Below are 21,430 nucleotides of genomic sequence, written 5' to 3'. Positions count from 1 at the left end.
CAACGACCGCACAAGTCCATGGCCTAGATTTTACAACAAAAACGTTGATATCGTCGTCGCTGTAGTTATCTATGTGTGTGCGTGTGTGTGTCATTTTTTATGTATGTAGTTGTTGCTTTTACTTTCGAGCGTTGGCTTCATGACTTCACTCGGCTCTGCATTTAGATTTGCCGATTTGTCGCTCGTTTCACGCTCGTTTTTATGTTTCTCAGTTGTCTCAGATATTTGCTACGCATTTTTTATTTATTGATATTTACTTGCTTCATTTATATAAATAATATTTTGGACAATGCGGCGTATGAGTTATTTTTGCAAACTTTGAGATTGTTAAGCAATATGAAGTATACGACATGGTTTCAATATAGCTCTTCAAATCTTAGCCAAACTAAATCAATGTGATTAACCTTAAGATTTCAAAGGACTATGACAAAGTTGAGCAATCGTTGCATAATTTTTCACCTTAAAACAATCATCATCATCATCGAAATTATTATTATTTTATTACAGGGTATTAAGACAGCCAGAATCTGTACGCCAACGCTATGACGCTGTTCGATTTTTTCTTAGTAAATTGCACAAACAAAATTTGGGTTAATGAGTTCAATGACCGCAGAGGAAGCGCCACAAAAACTATTATGTAGAAGGCGAAATTAGTTGTCTATTATTTTGGGATGAGAGTAAATTAATGATCAAATGAAATGAAATTAGACAGTAATTTTCTATGATACTACGGGAGTCCCACTCACCAGCTAGAACTCTTCCGATTAAACGTTCCGTATCATCGATATGCTTGGCCTGAGCAAATAGATCCTCCCGACTTCCCACAGTCATTTTAATAAGGATTTTGTACGTATGGAAATTCAAAGGCTACTTCTTATGTTAAATTATTTATCTACTGATTGATTGATTGATTGTTTGATTGGTTTGTAATTTTATATTTATTATCACTTTAATTATCTACTCGCGTTGCAACAACTAAGCAATTTTTTATGGCACTTTCAAGTTTTAGATTGTATGCTTAAAAACAATTTAAATTTAAAGTCTCTAGATACCCGTTATATTGGCTAATGATAATGATTAATTAATCATTAATTAAAATAGATTTAATAACTATTTGTAATTTTCAATATCACAAAATAGCAACAATAGCACTTGCACTCTCAATTGGCAACAACAATTTTTTACGGGTTTTATTTTTGGGCAAGTCTTTATGCATTTTCATCTAATAAATGCAACAATTAGTTTAAACATTATTTTCACTTTCTTTCTTTCTCAGGAGAGTGTGCGATAGAATTTATACATTTAAGGCTATGCTTGTTCTCTCTCGGTCTAGTCTTTTGATTTATGACACACAAGTTGATTTTGGGGGAATTATGAATTTAATTGCACTTTCACAGGTTTTTTCGCCAAAAATTCCGAAAAGTTTTTGAGCGCCAAGCACCGGAACAACAACACAAAACACACTACACACAGGGCTGTCTAACGTTTCGTACACGCGCTTGTTCTATTCTGTTACGCTCAAATGGCTATGTTGTAATTCAAATCGCTGTCAACCAAATGCTGTGCTGCTAATGTTATACTCAAAATGGCACTGGTTTTATTATTCACAGATGCTGTTTAGCGCCTGCATGTTAAGGTTCTGTTATGCTCTAGTGGCACTGCAATGATTTTGTTATTAAATATTACAATTTACCAAGTGAGCAACAATAGATTTAAATTTTAGCCAATTGATCTTTAAAACTTAAAATAGGGATAGAAAGCTACTTTTTTAAGTCTTATAAATATTTTTAAATCATTTTTGAATCAAATGTAAAATTCGTCTATGTTAACATCAATGTAAATGTTAAATGAGCAATTTACATTTGTTTATCAGGGAGCTTTCTGCCGTTTTGTGGCATTTGAATTGTGCCGTTTGAATTTAAATATTTTGATAAGAATCCCCATAAACTTAGAGTTTAAATTGTTATTAGAATACAGGAAATTTTTAAATAATAAATTTATGTTGCGGAATTAGCTTAGGATTTTGTATAAATATTATAGCGCATACAAGCCATATTAATACTTTGAAATTGAGCTCAAATTTTAAATCAAAACATACATAAATTGAATTCATTTTAGTTTAAGTATCTTTAGAATGTTTTTTGCCAACTAAGTGGACAGCATTATCCTGCCTGGCCTCTTTGGCACTCAAGTTAAATGAACTACAAAAATGCCAATGACAGTAGAATTATTCAAGGCCGAAAGGCGAACCACGAATTTATGGCCAAAGACAGTGGAATGAAGCAGCAAAAGGGACGTGACGAAGGCGCGCCAAAAGCCAATCTTTAGCTGTATCTGTGTCAAATTATAGAGGACCCAAAGCAATCCTTGGGATAAGCTATATACATACATATGTGTATGTGTGTGATTGCTTTACTCAGTCTGTCAGCGATTAGTAACGCGGCATTGAAAGCTGGAACAAAATGTCAGCGAACGTATTTGAACTTTTTATTCCTGCCATACAGACAGACCCAGACCTAAGTACCGCCCACTCGGCAATGCCCCCACATAGCCCCCCTTTCCTCCAAGCTTCGTAGAACAACATAACATTTTACACAAATTGCCAGTGCCTCTGCTGTTGTGGCAAGTTTCAGTTTCTGTGTCGTTGCACGAGTTCAGGGTCAGTCCACAGTCGACTGTCGCTGACGTTGTGTTACTTTTTTTGTTGTTGCTGGTGCAGCACGTTGCAAGCAGCTAGCCGTTGGTTACCGTAGGTTGCATAGCTGATTGTGGGTTGACTGGGTTGTTCAAGTCTTTGGGTTATATTCGATTGTCTACTTTGCCGCTTCATTAGCCGTGCCAAAGCGACAGCTGCAAATGGTGTTAAAGCCAAATGTGCACTTAATACAAAGCACTCTTAATTTCATTAGCCCAGACTCCAATATATATGTTTACAGTATGTCAAGTAACTGTTTTGACAAAAAAAAAATGTGTATTATTTATTATTATTTATATTATTATTTATTTTTTCTTACTTTTCCTTTTTTTTTGGTTATAAATTAATATGACCGAATTATTATTTAAACTTACTTGACTCACTGTGTACATCTACATTTATCTATACACTCAGTTATACTTATGTATACATTTGTATTTTCCTCTTCACATTTAGCAGGCTTACAAAGCTGACGTTGCCCCCAGCATCATTTGTAACCTTCTGCGTCTATTGAACTCGGAAAATCGGGCAAGGACGCAAACCGTGTAAACTGTGCGGCTACCATTTGGTTAGCAACTATGCAAATAGCACAATGCAGCCACTACTAACAGTAGCCAGCATTGGAAGATCATAAAAAAGAAAAACATGAACTTTTAATAAAACTCACGAGAACAGTTACATATGTTACGGGTGGAAAATGATTCAAGAGATACTCTTACAATTTGTTTCCATATAGGACAGTATACAATTTTTAAAAGATAAATTGTTGTATTCCAAATCTAAGACATCTAGAAATTAGAACCGATAAAATTTTAATTGAATAAAGAAAAAATTAGAGTTCAGAAATTCGTTTAAGCAAATTTCCATATTTATTTCAAAGGTAAAGCTAAAACAAATGTTATTTTACCAAGAACAGAGAGCATTTTGTAATCTACGACATTTGATAGGAATACAAAATCAGAACTATCCAAAGAGTTTAAGAGTCATAAATATTTAAAATTATCCCTCCATATAATTACGACAATAATATTGTTTCAAATTAATTGTTTTGATCAAAAATAGAGCTTTTGATAAATTTATAGATATACAATACATTTATTGGGGTATCTCTAGGTCTCTGGCATATAATTGAAATTACACCAAGCATTAGTATTAAACTTCTTTATTATATTCTAAATACATGCAAATGTATACGTACATAAGTATGTATCTTATGTGTGTATGCATGCATGATAAGTATGTGCTTTTAGAAAAGCTTTGCTAGTCTCAATCAAAATAATAATGAGCTTATACAGAAATATTATACAAAATAATTCCAACAGCTACACAAAGTGATTGTTTCGCATATAAGAGCTCAGTCCTAGGCGTGCCTCCTCTTAGGTAAGGCAGGTCCAACCTGACAGTGTGAGAGTATGCATGTGTGTGTGTGTGTGTGTGTATGAGTGCAGGAGATAGAGAGAGAGAGACTGTGCCTCATAGGCTGAACAGAACAGAGCGCAAGCTGTATATATATACAGAGAAACAGCAACATGAACGAAATCAACAGCGAAAACGATGATGATATTCCACTTGGCCCAGATTATTTTGAAGGTCGAGTATTATCGACGGTCGTTCACCTATTTATTTGACGCCGACGAAGGCGACGACGATTGTGGGTTCGGATATTTTCGTTGATTGTCGGCTGCTTTTTTCGGCGGTGTTATGTGCATGTTAGGTATGTACATAAATATGTGTGTCTGTATGGGTGTATATACTTTTCTTTGGAGTTTTGTATATAAGACAGTATGACATTAGGTGTATATTTTATCAGCAGTTTTCTCATCAATGTTGTTGTTTTTTTGTTGTTGTTGTTGTGGCGCGTGTATTTTCTTGTGCGACATTTTGCTACTTTTTGGGCATTCAACAAAATTATGCGGAAAAGCGTTAAAGGAAGTGTTGAGGCAATCGTAAATACATATAAAATGTTAGACTCGGTCATTAGGAATTGGTAGAAAATGTGTTTCGGCCATGTTTTGGTATGTATTTTATTTGCTACCTCGCATTTTTCATAATAAGCATAAACAAACGATTTGCAAATTGGATTTAGTCCTAAGAGGTTTATAAACAAGTGTTACAGGCTCTGTTAAGCTTATATAAACTTAACATACTTACAATACTTAACACGGTTGCCACATTTGACCCAAAACTGGGACATATTGTATTCGAAACCATCAAATTTTTCTATCTATGCAAAGATATAAATTCGTATATAAAGTCGCACACATCAATTTCATCCGCAAATTGAAAATATTACACTAAGTACAGTTGACCTAAACTGGTTTAAAATTTAAAAAATTTAATTATTTAGAACTGGCAAAAATTAAAATGAAATTAAGATTGAAATAAAAAACTGTATTTAGGATTATTTTTCGAAGTCTATTTAAAATTTATCTAAAACATTTTTGAATATGATAATAATTTCTATTAATTTTGATGCAAAATATTCTTAAATTATATTAATATATGTTTACGAGACATTGAAAAAATTGGCTTAGTTTTTATAAAAATATGGTACGAAAATGGTACAATTTTAGCTAAAATCTGGTACAAAATATTTGTATGAGTCCAAGTGTGTACTACAGAATAAACAATCAAAAATTATTTAAATTTTTTATTTTAGGCCAAGTTAAAAATTAAATTTCGCATAAAATGAAAAAAGGAAAATAACTTCGGACACAAGGTTGAACAGTTAATCGATGTGTGACAGAGGTCGACAGTGAGATGACAGGGAGTGTGAGGGAGAAAGTCACATATTTCTGTACAGAAAGAAGAAAGAGAGTGAGTGCGAGAGCGAGAGAGCAGCACAAAAAAAAATATTTTATAGGCAAGCTGGTTTGGAATTGGGAGCTTGGGTTAGTAGAGCGCTTCGTTATTTTTAGCTCAGAAAAAGTCCCAGGTCGCCCCCCTGTCTCCCTCCCTCACACGCATGGGGAGAGCAATTCACTTAGGCCTAGCACAACAGTGCGTGTATTGAGTGTGAAACGGGAGTGGTGGGTTTTTCTTACATACATTTGTATATGTGTATCTATGTGTGTGTGTATGTACAGTGACTTCTGGGGGGTTTGACACATTGACCATGAATTTGAGTTTTGCGTGCGCAACGTTTTTGTTGGTTCAGAAAGTGGAATGAGGAATTTTGTCTTCCTTTTATTGGGGGAGAAATTTCCACGTGCTGAATACAATCAACATTTTGTGCAAAATATGCAAAGTGTCAGCTTTTGAGTTGCTTTTAATTCCCAAAGAATGTGACTTATCAATACGACTGACAAATTGAATTATACAAAAAAATATTATATAAAAAAGCCTCTCTGGGCAAATAGTAGAGGAACGTTGAGAGCGAAAGCGCAAATTCCGCGAATTTGGAGCGCATTTCATTAATAACACTAAAATGAACCGAAAGGTTATTAAAAGTCAAGGCCAGGCAATCAAAAATATAAGCCAATAACAAAGAGCCAACGAGCGAAACACGACACAAGCCATACGAACCCAAACGAGTCGCAATAGAAAACAGTTGCAACTTGGAGATACTCTGTTACTGGGCAAATTCTTGGAAAAGTTGACCAGCAATAATAACTGTTTCCAAATTACTTGTGCAAAGATCGTGAAATAAAGCAAATATAGTCTACCCTAGATAGTGTTCTCTGCAGGGTATATAAGAGAAATGCGAAAACGAAAGAAAAAAGAATTGCCTAAGTGCTAATGTGTGTGAGAGTTAAATGTACTATGATTCGTTGTGGCGAAACCTCTAGAGACCCCCACTAATTTCAGCTATGTCTAAGCTTCTTAGACTTTATGTCTTTCTGGTCAACATTAAATGACACTTAAGAATAGGAGAAAGTGCTAAGAACATTGTGAAATGGTGTGCAAAAAATGCGAGATATTTCTAATAACAAATGGCAATTAGAGAGTTTTTGTTGAAGACACTTTGGTCAAGGTTAAGGACAAGACAACTGCTGGAGGATTGTGAAAGTTGCCTAAAATAAGTTTTCTATATAAGTAAGTTGTCTATAATATCTATAAGGGATATACTTGACTTTAATATGGGGCTAAATTTATAAGATACAAAAAAACAAGTTAATTTTAAAATAAATATTAAATCAGGTAGTTTATAAATTTTCATGAGAAACTGTTTAATTTTACTGTTAAGTGCTATTTTAAATAGTTAAGCTTTTTAAATGCAAACGGAAAAGCTCACAAGTTTCAGTTTAATTCATATAAGTGCAAAATGCATTTGAAATTTGCTAGAACAAAGCTGGAATGCAAAGCTCAAAGCTTACGGAAATGCACGTCGCGTCGTTGGGTTGCATGACCAACTATTAGAAAAAGCTTAAATAAAAAAGCTCGAATGCAATTATAGTTGTAGTGCAGTCAAGCAAAACGAAAAGCTCGCATTGCAATTGCAGATATTGGCAACCCTATGCAGCTGTAAGTGAAAGAAAGAGAGAGCAAAAGAGCGAAAAGTAAAGCTTTTTGTTTCGACCTGCCGACAAATCAAGCTACAAGTTGTTGCTGCAGCACAGGACGCAACAGTTGAAAAAAAAAAGAATCCGCCGCAAATTTAACAGGCAAACAGCTGTGCGTGGCTAAAAGCTTTGTTGCACGGAAAAAAGGACCTTGACAGTCAAAAGCAAGCACGCCATCTGCATGTCCTCCCCCCTAGGCAAACGTCAAGGATCCTAGTTTGCCGCTTACTACTGACATTGAGCTGCCCTTGATCGTAAGTAACCTTCGGGCCGCTGCACCCGAGTCCTGTTGCAAGGACAAGGACATTAGTTTTCTTTCAGCATTCAGAATTGCCACAAATTAAACTTGCGCTTGCACTAATTGCTCGGTTGTGTCGAGAGCTGTGCGCTTAGCCTAGCCTAATCGTAAGTTACTCGTAATTAACTTTGTTGTCCTTTAATTTAACTACAGGAAAATTAGTTTACATAGTTAAATTGCACAAAAATGCATTTATATTTTAGATATATGGGATTAATTAAGTAACGAAGGCGGGGAATTAGTCATGGTAAATATTTAGAACGAAGCAATTTTAATTGCTAATTTAATTAAATGTTTTAAATACTCTGTGGATAAATACGGAAGTTATTAAAAAATGAATTTTGCAAATTGCAAAGGAGTGAGTAGTATAATGTGTAACATAATGATTGATCCTTTGTGAATCACATATGAGCAATTTAATAATTTCTATACATTTTAAACAATTTTTTTTTTATCGAAGAGCGTAACTTGTAAAAAGTTTGTATGTTTGTTAACGGAATTAAATTTAAATATGAGTGTCATTTGTAACTAGTTTATTTTTAATCTATTTACAGGGTATCTTCTAGTCGCAAACTTTCTACAATTAGCTTTCTCACTTGTTCGTCTTGTGTTTATCTATTTATTTTGCACATTTTGCAGTTGCCTATGTATTGTGTAGTACGCTTTATTGCGCAAAGCGCACGCCAACGACCTTGACCATCACAATTTATTTTCATTTTACTTTTCGCTCTCTCTCTCTCTCTCTGTCTCTTTCTCTTTCTTCCTCTATCTCTGGCACCCTCTCATGCTCCCACTCACGTAGTCTATCTAACGCCAGTGTATGAGTTTGTTTTTCGTTGTTGAGCACAATGAGTGACACACATTACGTATACGTAGCTGACATTTCCATGTGACAATTTTGCCTGCTTATACAAGAGACATCGACAGTTTGACTTTCACAACAAAATAATAATATAACAAACAATAATATTTTGTATATTTTATATAATTGCAACGAATTGTAGAATTGCATTTATATTATTAATAATTTGAGCTGTTCACATATATTTTCCATGTTAATGCGGAAACATTCAAATTGTTTTCGTGGCCAAGCAATACATTTCCGATTCCCCGATCACTCGATGCTCGTGAAATATAAAAATACATTTTCAATGTCGCACACAGACTGTGTAAAAAGTAATGTGGGTGAGGTCAACACAGCCATTGTTGACGCAGAGGGAGGGGGCGTTTCTCCTCTAAGAAAGGGGGCGGGCGGGCGGATCTATCAGCTACGTCAGCTGGCAACACAGTGGGCAGCCAGCCAAGTATCCAAATGCGCGGAAGTGAGCCAAGTGGCAACCAAATATAATTATACAGCAAATGGCGAACACAATTTCATAATAAACTCAACGATGACGCCCTTACGGGTGTGAGTGGGGTGCATTGGGGTGTACTATAGTAGGGTGACCTTTACCGAAATGTCGCGCAAATTCGGTGGCAGCACTAAAGCAAAACGAAAGTGAAAAGCGTTGCTTAAAATTAGGTTAGTTGGGCCAACTAGAAATATCAACAAAAAATCGATTACGCTGCGTATACTTGACAAGCACAAATTATACAATATAGATATAACGTATACGGCGTTGCGATATCAGCCAATTACATTCGACTGTAGGTTCTCAATCCTGTCATCATCCTTGTCCATGTCCTCGCCCTTGCCCTCACCTTTGTCCTCGCTCTCGCCATCTCGATTATACAATCCACACACTCTCAGCATTTGCACATTTCACAATGTCAATTCTCCTATTTGTATTGTTGTTTTTGTTGTTTGTTGGAACCCGCATCCTTGGCCCTGAACAAGAACTTGTCAATTGCAGAAGGCCTTCGCCAAGCACACACGCACTCAACGAAGCAGCTACTCGCCCAATCTCCATTCATTTCTCCTGCTTCTTTTCTCCCATCCACTCCCCTCTCTCAATTTGCATGCTAAAAGAAGCGGAAACACATGAGTTACATCTGAGAACCCCCTGCAAGGCAATGCATAACCCAAAAGCAGCTGCCTGCTGGGAAAAACAGTTGAATCTCAGTTAACATTACGAATGCCAACAAGTGCGGTAATTGAGTAGCTGTTAACCAAAAAATGTTGGCCTTGAACTTGGAATGCAGTTCATTAGCTAAATTAAATTAATAGACAGCAAAGAACATTAATAACTCTAGTTAACAGCCAAAATTTAAATACTAAATTCTATTTAATCTGGTATAAATGAGGCCCCAGATGGTGATGAAAAAAATTCAAGATATTTCTATGGTGAATGTGTGTTTCAATTTTTATATTTATTTATTTCAAAATGTGGTTTTTTTAAGCGCTGCTATTACTCATTTATTAATATATGTTCTATTATTCATTCAAATGCAATATTAGATTTTAGAAATCACTTTAAGATCTGTTTATCTTTAAATAAAGTATTTCATAGGATTTTTAATTTTGTTCTTTTTATTGGCTTCAAGTACCAAGACCATTGGAAAAGAATATAACATTTTTAAATAATTAAACATTTTTCCAATGCTAAGATTTTATATTTTTAAACAGATTTTTTTAAAGATGAAAGTAAAAGTGGCTATTATTTTAAAGTCACTACCAAATTTAAAATGCTTCTAAAAATCATAAATTATTTAATTATTAAATTAAATATTATTCATTTGTTAGTAGTTATTAATCTATATAATCTTGACTTGCTATTTTTTGTTTTTCTGACAGTTCACGAAATTTAGTGAAAATTGTAAATGGTTTCTTAAACTCATCCATCTGAATTTAAATTGTTTGATTAATTATAGTTGCCACAAAAACTTATGTTTGATAAATGAGTTAACAAGAAAGTCCTTTAAAGTGTGAGCTTGGCATACAAAATTTAGCTGAGAGCGAATTCAACGATTCTCAGGGGCATTACCTATAAGATGTAGCCCCTACTACCCACTTTGTCCTTCCCTTTGCAGTTGGCCCCCTTTTCTGGTCAAAAACATTTGCATTTTGCAGTTGACGCGCATGAACCTGACATTGAACGTGAATGTGTGTTGGCAATGAAAATTTCTTCGAGACTTCCGAGTTGTCGGGTGAAAGGGGAAAGGGTGTCAAAGGTTGTTACGAATATGCATGACCCAGGTATGGGGTGACTTTGTGAATTGTGTATTGTTATTGTGACTGTTGCCATTGCTATTGCTGGTCTGGAGGTCAGGTCAGGGCCATAGAACTTGACATTTTACCGATGTCAGTTCACAAATAGCAGAAAAGCAGGAATGGGTTACTGTGTCATATATAGAAAAGCCTTAATTGATTTTATAGCCAGACTCAAAATGATCATAAATGTGCATATATATTTTAGCAATCGTTTTAACAAGTTATTGACCTAAGTCAAGGGCTCAATGCGCAAGCGCAACCAGTTCACTATACGCAGTGTGTACAGTACGATTTTAGGCGCGAAAAGTCGTTGTAGGCGCACACACATATGTGTGTACATATAAATAGCTTTTGCATTTCAACGACAAGGTATAAATAGCACCTCCTGCCCCTAGTTTGCCCCTAGACTCAGCCTAGTCGAAGCGTGACGCCAACAACAAAAAGAACAACATCAACTTGGTTGCAACATGGCTAGACTCCTTGCTGATTTGTATTTTTAGTCGTTGACAATATCAAGGTCTTGGCTCTGTTTTATTGTTTGCATTTATATAGTTTACCCCCTCCACTTGTCTCTCTTCCAATACCAGATCCCTTGGCAGACTTCTGCAGAGGATCCCAGCCATGTTTTGCTTAGTCAACACACACAGCAAAAGCCAACGACTTTTGCTTCTGGGTCAATGGCACTTGGCTGCCACAACTTGCTGCAGAAACATTCTCTCTCACTCTCTCTCTCTCTCTCTCTCTCTCTCTGTCTCTGTGTGTGTTACTTGCAACCAGTTCTTTTGTGCTGTTGATCCAGCTAATAAGCAGACATTCTCTTCTTCTCTCGATCCCCACTCCCTGTTTCTTCCGCCTGCCCTATATTGTGATTGGGCGCTTCAACTCTTCAGTTGGGGACGGAGCCTGACTTGATTTAATGCTTCTTCGGCATGATTTTATGCTCACTGCTTCTGCATGTTATCATTCCTCTTTTTACCCCTTACTCCTTCCCTTTGCTGTGAGCTGTTCTACATGCTCTCCTGCTCCCCTGATCTCCTGCTCCTGTTGCTGCTGATTTTCCAAAGTTCAAGGTCTTCCCAGCAACAGTTCATCGTCGGCGTTGTCTCCGTCATCGTCTGCGCAGATTTCACTTCAATATTCTTCTTTTTTATCTTAAGATACTCTTGCCAAGGATATTATCATTCTGAAAACCGTTTCAATAAAGTTTAAATATAGTATATGGCTCAGGCTGTACATAATTTTAAAAAATTAGAGTAATAATAATAATAATAGTTCTTTAAATAAGTTCTGTTCAAAGTTAACTTTTATACTCTTCTCTCTCACTTGTTTTTTTATTTTAGTCGAAAAAGTATGTTTTTAAGTCAATATAAAAAAAACAGAAATATTGTTTAATAGGACTATTAACATAATATCGTATATAGATTGATTCTTTATTCTAATATCTTTTGTATTTTATGTGTACAATTATAATTTTATTTCTATATATTTTTGAAACCTTAAAAAGAGTATAAATTTTTTCACAAATCAAAGCTTTACATTATACTTCCTTTTTTTATTTGATCAAGAGACCTTTTGTGTTTTGTGATTTTGAATTCTTTTCTCTTTCTTTGCTTCAACTCGTATTCCATATAAAAATCGCCCTTTTTTTCCTCGCTTGTTCTGCTCTGCTGGCCGGTTTAATTATTGGACTCGATTCAAGTTTTATATATACACATCCAGATGTAGATTTGTATTGTGTTTCAGTCTGTGATGTGTTTTTATTTTAGCATGCAATTCGACTTTGGAGCTCCACTTATTCTGTGTAATTAAGACGCTTCCTGTTCATGACCTATATGTGTTATTTCAAGAATCAAACTGGGGTGCAGCAACTATTAATGATAATGGAGTTATAGAAAGGGAAAATCTACATGAATGATCTATAAAATGACGCAAAACTTTAAAACTGAGAGAAGGACAATGGTATTTTATGAGTAACATGAAAACGAGCTCTTTTATAAACAATATCAAAATATTTAGCACTCAATTACAATGAAACATAACCAATTGATCGTTTTGATTAAGTAACCTTCTTTCATATCTGTGTCTTCTCAAATTTATACCATATAAAGCTCATATAGCAAGCTGCGTGACTATTTAAAGAATATTAAAAATGTTGAACTTCATTTGCGATGACTCAATTGGATTTGACAGAGTTCGGGGCTTGAAAGAAATTGTAAACTTTTCTCCAATGACTCAGCTTTGACCTTGAAGCGATGCTCTCAAAAGTTAAAAAAAAATATCTAAAGTAGAACTGAAATGTGTAGACATATAAAATATATTTGTAATTACCGTTATTCGCAAATGATAATCAATATCAAAAAAAAAAGAACAAGAAAAATACCCATATATTATAAATTAAACAACGTCTGGGATTACAAAAGACCTCGCCACGTAATTATTGCTTGGATGGCCTAGAGGCAAGGTCCGTTACTCAACCTCGGTAATTGAATACCTACTTTACGTTCTCTCTAACGGTTATCAAGAGAGCACACCAGATAGAGCGACAATGAGTGGGAGAGAGAAAGGGAGAGCGGGGGATTCTGATTAGCTGGATATGAGGAACTTGAATTCAACACGTCACAATCTACGAGTAACTGCATCATGTAACTGTAATAAAATTCGATTTTCGCTAATTGTCACAGCATACAAATACACACACGCATACACTGAATGTATCTGAGTGTGTGTGTGTGTGTGTATGCATACATTCACTCTCAACAATGCAGGAAGTGTGTTGATTTTTCACGTTACGTCTGCACTTGTCTTCTAACGTTCGCTCTACATATAATATAATTACATATATAGACAGCAAAAAAAAAAAAGAAAAACATTTGTTGCTTTTTCAGTGTGTCACATTTTTTTGTTGCCGCCTTTTGCTTTTATTATTACTTGTATTATTATTGTTGCTATTTCTCTTCCGCTTCTAATGCCGCGTCAGACGCCAAATGACCTTGTGCTTCTTTTTGTTTTTGTTTTTGTTTTTGTATTTGTATTCATTTCATTTCTTTTATTATTATTGTGTTTATTGTTGTTGCTGCTGTTGTTGGTATTGTGATTTTATATTGCGCTCCCACTTGTAATTCGCATTTTATACAATTGCCACATTATATAATTTCTTGCCTTCCCAAACAGGTTTTGTTCCGAGTCTATTTATCCGCTAGATTCTAACAGCTTTTAGCATTTAGCTAACTGTTTTTTTTTTTTAGCTAAATAGCTAAGCAAACGATTGAAAGTTAAGTGTAAATATTATAAATGTGACAATCTTTTGTTAATCAAATTAACCACTTATTTAATACAAAGGCATTAATAAATATAGAATACAAAGTATGTATATATTTGTTTTTTGCATTAAAGTTATTAATTATTTGATGCTTGGAAATTAATAATTAGTGATACATACTATACTTAATCACATTTCAATTTAATGTATTATTCGAATACTATAACAAATACGTGCATTTCGTTTGCATAACCTCAAGGCCTCTGGGCATTGTGATTACTAAGTAATATTTGCAATCGGTACTATGTACTTATAATGGGGTTCATAATCAATTTATTTTCACTATTTGGCAAATGCTATGCAAATATTCTAAACAAATTACGCCTTTGCCTATTATAATTATTATTAAGTATATGGAACTCGATTACACAATCTTTATGTAATTGCCAGGCAAGGTCAACTTATTTGCACCTGATGCTGAGGGCAAGGGCAAGCTGTAAAACAAAAAAATAAGTCAAACCGTTTCCAGTGACTCAATTGAAAGGTAATTAAAACTTAGTGCAAGTGCTTATTATATTCACACTTATTCATTGGAGCGAAAATATTTGTTTTTTTACCCCTTTGGGTTATGCAACATTGTAGAAATCAATTTTTTAATCGTATCACATAGTAACAGTAAATAACCTCTGATTGGAAAATGACCAGACCAAAGGACCGAAATATTCTTCCCCGAAATTACATTGATACACCGAATAATCAATCTTGGAAAAAAACACTTATGTTACAGTTGAAAAGTGCGGAAAATCTTTCCTATTTTATACTATAAAAAAAAATTAATTTTAGCTTAAAACGCCGTTTAGTATATATTTCTGAGTTTTGATTGGCAGCCCAAAAAGATGAAATAGTTTTAACAATAATAATTGAAATTAAATATGTGATAAAATGGGTGCAAACAATGTTGAATAAAAAGAGCTTAAATTGGGTAATTAATTTAAAACCAAGACAGATTAGAAAATGTAATGTATTTGATAAATTACGTTTGCCAGAGATTAAACTGTTTAATCATTATCAGAATGTTTATTGTTTATGTTAATTAAGTTAGTTGCATTTAATACGAAGCTTTAAAAATTAGGCTGTCTCTAGCATATCGATGTCAGTAATTCATTCATATAATTCTACATATTTTTAGATATACCCTGTATTAATAAAATAACCAAAAATGCTTAGTCTTAAAAGTGTTCTAAGTGATATAAATCAATCCATTTATTTATATCTAACGATATTGATAGTTTAGTTAGAGTTAAATACAAAGCTCAGATATATACATCGATATATTTAGGGTATTTTACAGTCGTGCATTCTAAATCACAACTTACTCGCTTGTTTGTTATGAATTACGTATCAAGCTCTTCTTTGAATATTATAGTGTTGGTAATTGTTGCTATTCGTGCGAATATCAACAATTTCATTATAAATTTGTAGAATGAACATATCTCATATGATTATTATACAGAATTCAAACTACGCTCGAGTAAATAAAAAGTTTACGAAATATATGCACGTACATATACATATATAAAGAGGAATGTCTGAACTATCAGCATGCCTTTTAAGAGCCATTAGAGTTTGATTTTAAGATTGTGTTTTTGCTTCGATTGGACAGGTAAAGGACAGGTAACAGATTCGCAATATTGGCAGGTTCCACTTTCACACGAGCGACCCATTTAAAGCCACATAAATCTATCAGAACACGATCTGCACCCCAGTTGGCCTTGACTTTTATTTACTTAACTTTTAATAAGCGCAACCAACAACAAACAACGGACCAGACTTGTTTGTATATAAGCCAAGCGACAGTACAATAAAAAAGCATAATAATAAAAAATAAATAAAAATCTGTTGTCCGACTGTCCAATTATATATATATATATATTTTGTATTCGTTTGTATTCGTTTCCTATAGCTGAGCATATTCGAGACATTTGTTTAAGTGGAAGTCAACAGAATGAAATTATTAGAAGGCCGATGACGGTTCCACTCCAACCGTCTACTACGAATACTGTCACTTTTAAATGGGTCTCTTTTTCTCTATATCTGGCTATCTCTCTCTGGACTGGGAATTGGGGGAACAGGTTTTCGAGTATGTGTATTAATCACAGCTAGTGAGCTTAAACGAAATAAATTTCTTTTAATTGAAACTCAATAAGAACTATTACAAGTATGTAAAGTGTAATATAAATAATTTATTTTTATTCGTGACAAGTTATTTTTAGTGAATTTTTTAGCATAGTTTAAAATAACTAAAAATAATGGTTCATCGTATTCAGACAATTTAGACTGAACGGATACTTCATGAAGAATTACCAATGCAAATTTCTTGTCGCAAAATAAAATATATTGAAGAAATCAGAACAAGAAAGCAAACGAACAAACAAAAAGGTTTTCATATGAATGTACAACCGTGCGTATACGTAATTTTAGCAAGAAGTGCTGAGTAAGCAAATATAATGTATATTATTTATATACATTATATTCAATTATTATATTATTAAACAGGTCGAGTTATTTTATTATGTATTCTAATACGTATACTTAATATATTAAAAATATAATAGTGGAACATAGAGTGTCACATGTAAATTTATATTTATGTCTTACGACAGTAAAATATCATAGGATATATTTGAAAATAAATTTCGCAATCTCATTTACCTATAGGGTATCTTAAATTAAAACATACATTTGATTTTCGAATGTTTTGTGAATTGAGAATTGAAAGCTGAGCGCCAAGTTTATTCCAGTTGAAGTTCAAGGTAAAAGCGTCAGTCAAAACAACAATAACAACAAAAACAACACCAAAAACAGACACGCAAAAGAATTATCGTATATACAAAATTAACACACAAACAAAAAAAGCACGCAGCCTTGACAATAACACCCAACCGTCAAGACGAAATAAAATAAAAATAAATAAATAAGTAAAATGCAAAGCAACGACAAGAATATGCCCTGTAATCAGATAAGATGTTCATTTGCTTATACAAATTCATTTACTTGTTATTATTACGTACATTTACTATTTTTATCGGTGTGATAAAAAAGAGTCTAATATTTTTATAAATTCATAACACCCGCTTATTTGTGTTTATAGGGCATACCACTCGTAATTTCAACAAAAATCGGGTATGGACCGGCGTGATCGGGGGCAGTAAGGGCAAACCCAGAGAGCAATTTCAATTTAATATAAATAAGATTTGAGGCGCAGCTCAACCACGTTCCGAATATCGCTAATATCATTATAAACATTTGCATGTGTATATATATATTTAAAAATATATAAATATAAGAACATATACATTTATATAACAAGAGTTGATCTTGCATACAAATGAAATAATTTAAGTGCTAATTTTTTGATCAGTTGACTCGCAGTTTTATAAAAATAATTGTGTAATACTTTCGCTTCTGTTTGTCAAGAACAGGAAAATCGTAAGTTGAATAAATAAATGTAAGTGAGTGTTAAGTACTTCCGTTTATTTTTCCCAGTGCCAAAAATATCTGTATGTCCATATGTGTAGTATAAACAATATAATTTAATTGTTCATTAGTCATTTCTGGCATTATCATAGAATCTGATCTGACCTCTGTTGCTGTAAAACAACCGTTACTTACAACTAGCTTATACGCTAGCAGTGGGTATTGTAAATCTGTTATATAATATGTAACACACTGAGACAGGTGTTTTCGATCTGATTACGGATATATAAATATTCATTGTCAGGGTCAGTTTTGAAGGTATGTATGTGCATATTCTTGCTGTCTGTGTTTCTTAGTGACAGATCTCTCTTACATATTAAAATACTTATGTATGTGTGCAACATATAATTTAATTTGAGTAAAACATGAGGAATATATCATAAAGCAGACTTAGGGAATGTTATACAATTTATTCTTCTCATTCTAAAAAAATTAATCGTTTTCGCGCTTATTCATTCAAAGTCTGATCTTGATCATAAAAATTCTTTAAATAATTTTTTCTGATACAATACATGAATAAATAATTCAAACTTTTTTAATAATTAAAATGTAAGGATATTCAGAAGTCGTTACCATAAGGAAATGCTTTGTTTTACCTGTTGTCATTTGTTATTGCTTGTTAAAGTTAAATAACTGTTTACCAACTCCATAAACTGCCGTTCGATTTCGTTATGCTGTTTATACATAGAAATATATTTTTTTTGATGAATGCATATATGTTTCTATGTATTTATTGTTGTAAGTGTTTAACAATATATGTAAATAAATCAATTATTTACTTCAGATTGTTGTAAAGTGCACTGGAACCAGTCCACATGTAATCGAGCAATTGCGTGTGTTGTCTTTATAGTGTGACAAGTTGTGTCCAGGGTCAACGGGTTACAGCAATTACATATATACATAGGTAACTATGTTATTGTATGTGTATTTGTGTGTGTGTGTGTGTGTGTATTTACAGTTATGCTTAACTGTAACTAAGAGGTGGACAGTACTGCTTTCAGAATATTAACGAACTCACAATTTAAGTTTCAAATAATTTCAAATTTAACTTTATCAATATTATCGATAACAACAAAAAATTTTAATTCTGTTAAAATAAAACGATTTATTTAAAAAAAATATTGATATAAACTTTAGCTGACTATTCTTCCTATTATTCTTCCTATTCCTATTGAATCAAATTTGCAATTGTAATTTTAATATCAAATAAATATATAGATAACACATAGTTATCGATAACAGGCATGTGGTTAACAATTGATATTAACACTTACCTAGATCAGGGATCGAGCTGGAAGGTTCTTCTCCATTGCTGCCACCGCTGTTGCTGTGGTTGCTGCTGTGATTGTTGTTGTTGCTGCTGCTGTTGCTGATGCTGGAAGCATGTTTCACCTTTGGAGGTGGCGGTGGTGGAGGCGGGCGCATGGACGAATTGCCATTGTTGTTGTTGTTGTTGCCGTTGTTGTGGTTGTGCAAATGGTGTGACGGCAACTGTTGCTGACAGCCATTGCCGTTGCTATTGTTGCTGCTGCTGCTGCTGGAGACGATGGGCGCGCGAAAGATGTGCGATGAGGATGCGTTGGGGCAGGAAGAGGAGCTGGAGGAGGAGGCAGAGGCAGCGCTGCTGGAGCTAACATTGGTAACAACATGATGTTGCTGTTGTTGCTGCTGCTGTTGCGATTGATGTTGTTGTTGCTGCTGCTGTTGTTGATGTTGCTGCTGTTGAAAGTGGTTGGCAGCAATGACATTGACATTGACATGACGTGTGCTCGTGCTCGTGCTAACCACGAATTTCCGAGCAGCTGCTGTGGGTGGTGCGGCACCAATATATTGTTGTTGCTGCTTTGGAGGTGGTGGCAACGGTGGTGGCGGTGGTGGTGGCGTTGGCGGTGGTGCCAGCGGTGGCGTCTGTCGCTGCTGTTGTGTCTGCTGCTGCTGCTGATATGGCACATCCACATAGGCGCGTCTGGTGATCACCGGGGAGACGGGCGCGGAACGCGAATGATGATGCAACGGCGGCGGCGACACCGATAGACGCCGCCCACCGGAGCCGCAATGGGATGTGGAGAGGGATTCCTCATAGAGGCGACCATCGCGTATGACACGCACATGTTGCTGCGGTGTCGATCGCTGCTGATGTTGCTCCTGTTCCTGCTGCTGCTGTTGCTGTTGCTGATGATGCAACGGCGGCGGCGAGTGTCCCACACGTTGCGAATAATGCGCGGAGGGTGAGGAAGCGGCGGACGAGGAGGAGGACGAGGGGCTCGCCGAGTGGCGCCTTGAGAGATGCGATTGCGACTGCGACTGCGTTGCTTGCAACGTGCGTGTTATGATTATTTGTGGAGCTGTAGAACTCTCTGAGGGACTGCCCATATTCGGTGTATACATATTATGCTTGCCAGCCAAATTGTTTGAGCTTGCCGCACGCTGTTGCACATACTCCACACGTGGCGTCAGTATCACCTTCTGTGTGCCACCGGGCGTGGTCAGTCCTGTGGGCTGACGTGGCGGCACAGTCTGCACCTGTACGTGTGTATAGCGTTGTTGTTGCTGTTGTTGTTGTTGTTGTTGTTGCAACTGCTGCGATCCTGCAATAGTTGTTGCAACTGTCTTCCCCTCCCCTCCGTTGCTGCTGCTGCTGGGCTCCGCCTGCTCCTCGAGATGCATCATCTCAAAATCGATGGGCTCCGTTTTGATGAGCTTTGTGGCAGGCATTGTTGTTGTTGTTGTTGCAGTAGCAGCTGCTGCTGCCGCCGCTGCTGCTGCTGCCGCCTCCATGCACTTTAGTTTCTTCAACATGTTCCAAGTAAGTGTTAAAAATATATATATTTATATAAATTTATATATAAATGTGCGTGCGCTGTCTATGTATAAAAATGTTGTTGTATCGCTTATTGGATTTGATCCTGAATCACTTGCTTTGCCTCTATTTTCGCCTTTCTCTCACTCTCTCTTTCTCTCTCTCTCTCCTCTTCTATAATCTCTTCTTCTTGTAAAAATCAGTCTCTTCTTCTTTACACTTGTTGCAAAATTTATCCAGTAGTTGTTTAGTTTTCTGTTTTTTTGTTTTTATCAAAATGTTTTCAGCCTTCAAGTTGCAAAGTTATTTTCAAATATATATAATATATATTTCTATATATTCGTAGTATCCTAGAATTTGTTGCTTACTTTGCTAGCGTTGCCCTTAAACCTGCCCAGAGCTTTATGTGTATATGTTGATTTAAAGTTAATGAGGCTTCTCCGTTAATGAGGATATTTTTGGGGGAGTTCAAAAGTTAAATACTAATAATACTTCTTGTTCGATCTTCCCGTCTTTACAGCAGCGTATTTTCTTTTTCTGAGTATGTTATCGGTATTTTAAGTATCTGAAAGTCATAGAAAATAAGTACATACTTTAGATATCCATATTATAATAGAATCTAACAGAGTCTGACCAAACAGTAAGACCAAGGGTGCTGAAATTTTGACACAATATAGCTAAGACAAATTCAATCGTAACAAATTTGTATTGACTAAAACTTAAACTCATTTTTTTTAAATTTATCTCAAAAATAAATCAGTACCTTTTCATTAATTTATTTATTTTAAATAGGGTTTTAAGATCTGTGGATCGCTTATACTTAAAAGTATTTATTTAACGTTTATACTTACTTTGCTTTTGTAATTAAAAACACCTGATTGATTTTTTGCTTGACTGATGATTGTTGATTGTTTTCAATTGTTGAATAATAATATGCAAAAATATATGTATATTTATATTTAATGCATAGTTGAATATAATTGATAAATTTATGTATGATTTTGGTTGATTTTAAATACTTGCATATAAATTGTTAAAATTAGATTATAGTTATTTAATACGATTATAGACGAATGTTTAATAACATTAAATATTGTAGTTTAATTAACATTTTAATTTACGTTTAATATGTATAATATTTAGATTTGATTTTCTCCAAAAATATATATATTATATTTATATCTTTTT

General features: G+C 34.7%; 1 protein-coding gene across 2 annotated transcripts in view; it reads right to left on the bottom strand.

Moving 5' to 3' along the window:
- The window catches only part of LOC117788435 (ecdysone-induced protein 75B, isoforms C/D), a 98,758-nt gene extending 77,602 nt beyond the window's left edge, over window positions 1–21,156 (bottom strand). Inside the window, exons 1-2 of one of the 2 annotated variants that reach the window (XM_034627202.1) lie at window positions 21,094–21,156; window positions 18,717–20,807 (exon numbers count right to left, since the gene is read on the bottom strand). In XM_034627202.1, the coding sequence (XP_034483093.1) occupies window positions 18,717–20,241 (1,525 nt within the window). In that variant the 5' untranslated portion in view covers window positions 20,242–20,807; window positions 21,094–21,156. Of the gene's footprint in view, window positions 1–746; window positions 867–18,716; window positions 20,808–21,093 lie in introns of those variants that run through there. The other variant, XM_034627204.1, reaches the window with a different exon arrangement.
- Between the last annotated feature and the right edge of the window lie 274 nt (window positions 21,157–21,430).

The sequence above is a fragment of the Drosophila innubila genome (assembly GCF_004354385.1).
Source record: "Drosophila innubila isolate TH190305 chromosome 3L unlocalized genomic scaffold, UK_Dinn_1.0 0_D_3L, whole genome shotgun sequence".
Taxonomy (NCBI): domain Eukaryota; kingdom Metazoa; phylum Arthropoda; class Insecta; order Diptera; family Drosophilidae; genus Drosophila; species Drosophila innubila.
Note: the sequence above shows the minus strand (reverse complement) of the source record. Positions and strands in the feature narration are given on the sequence as shown.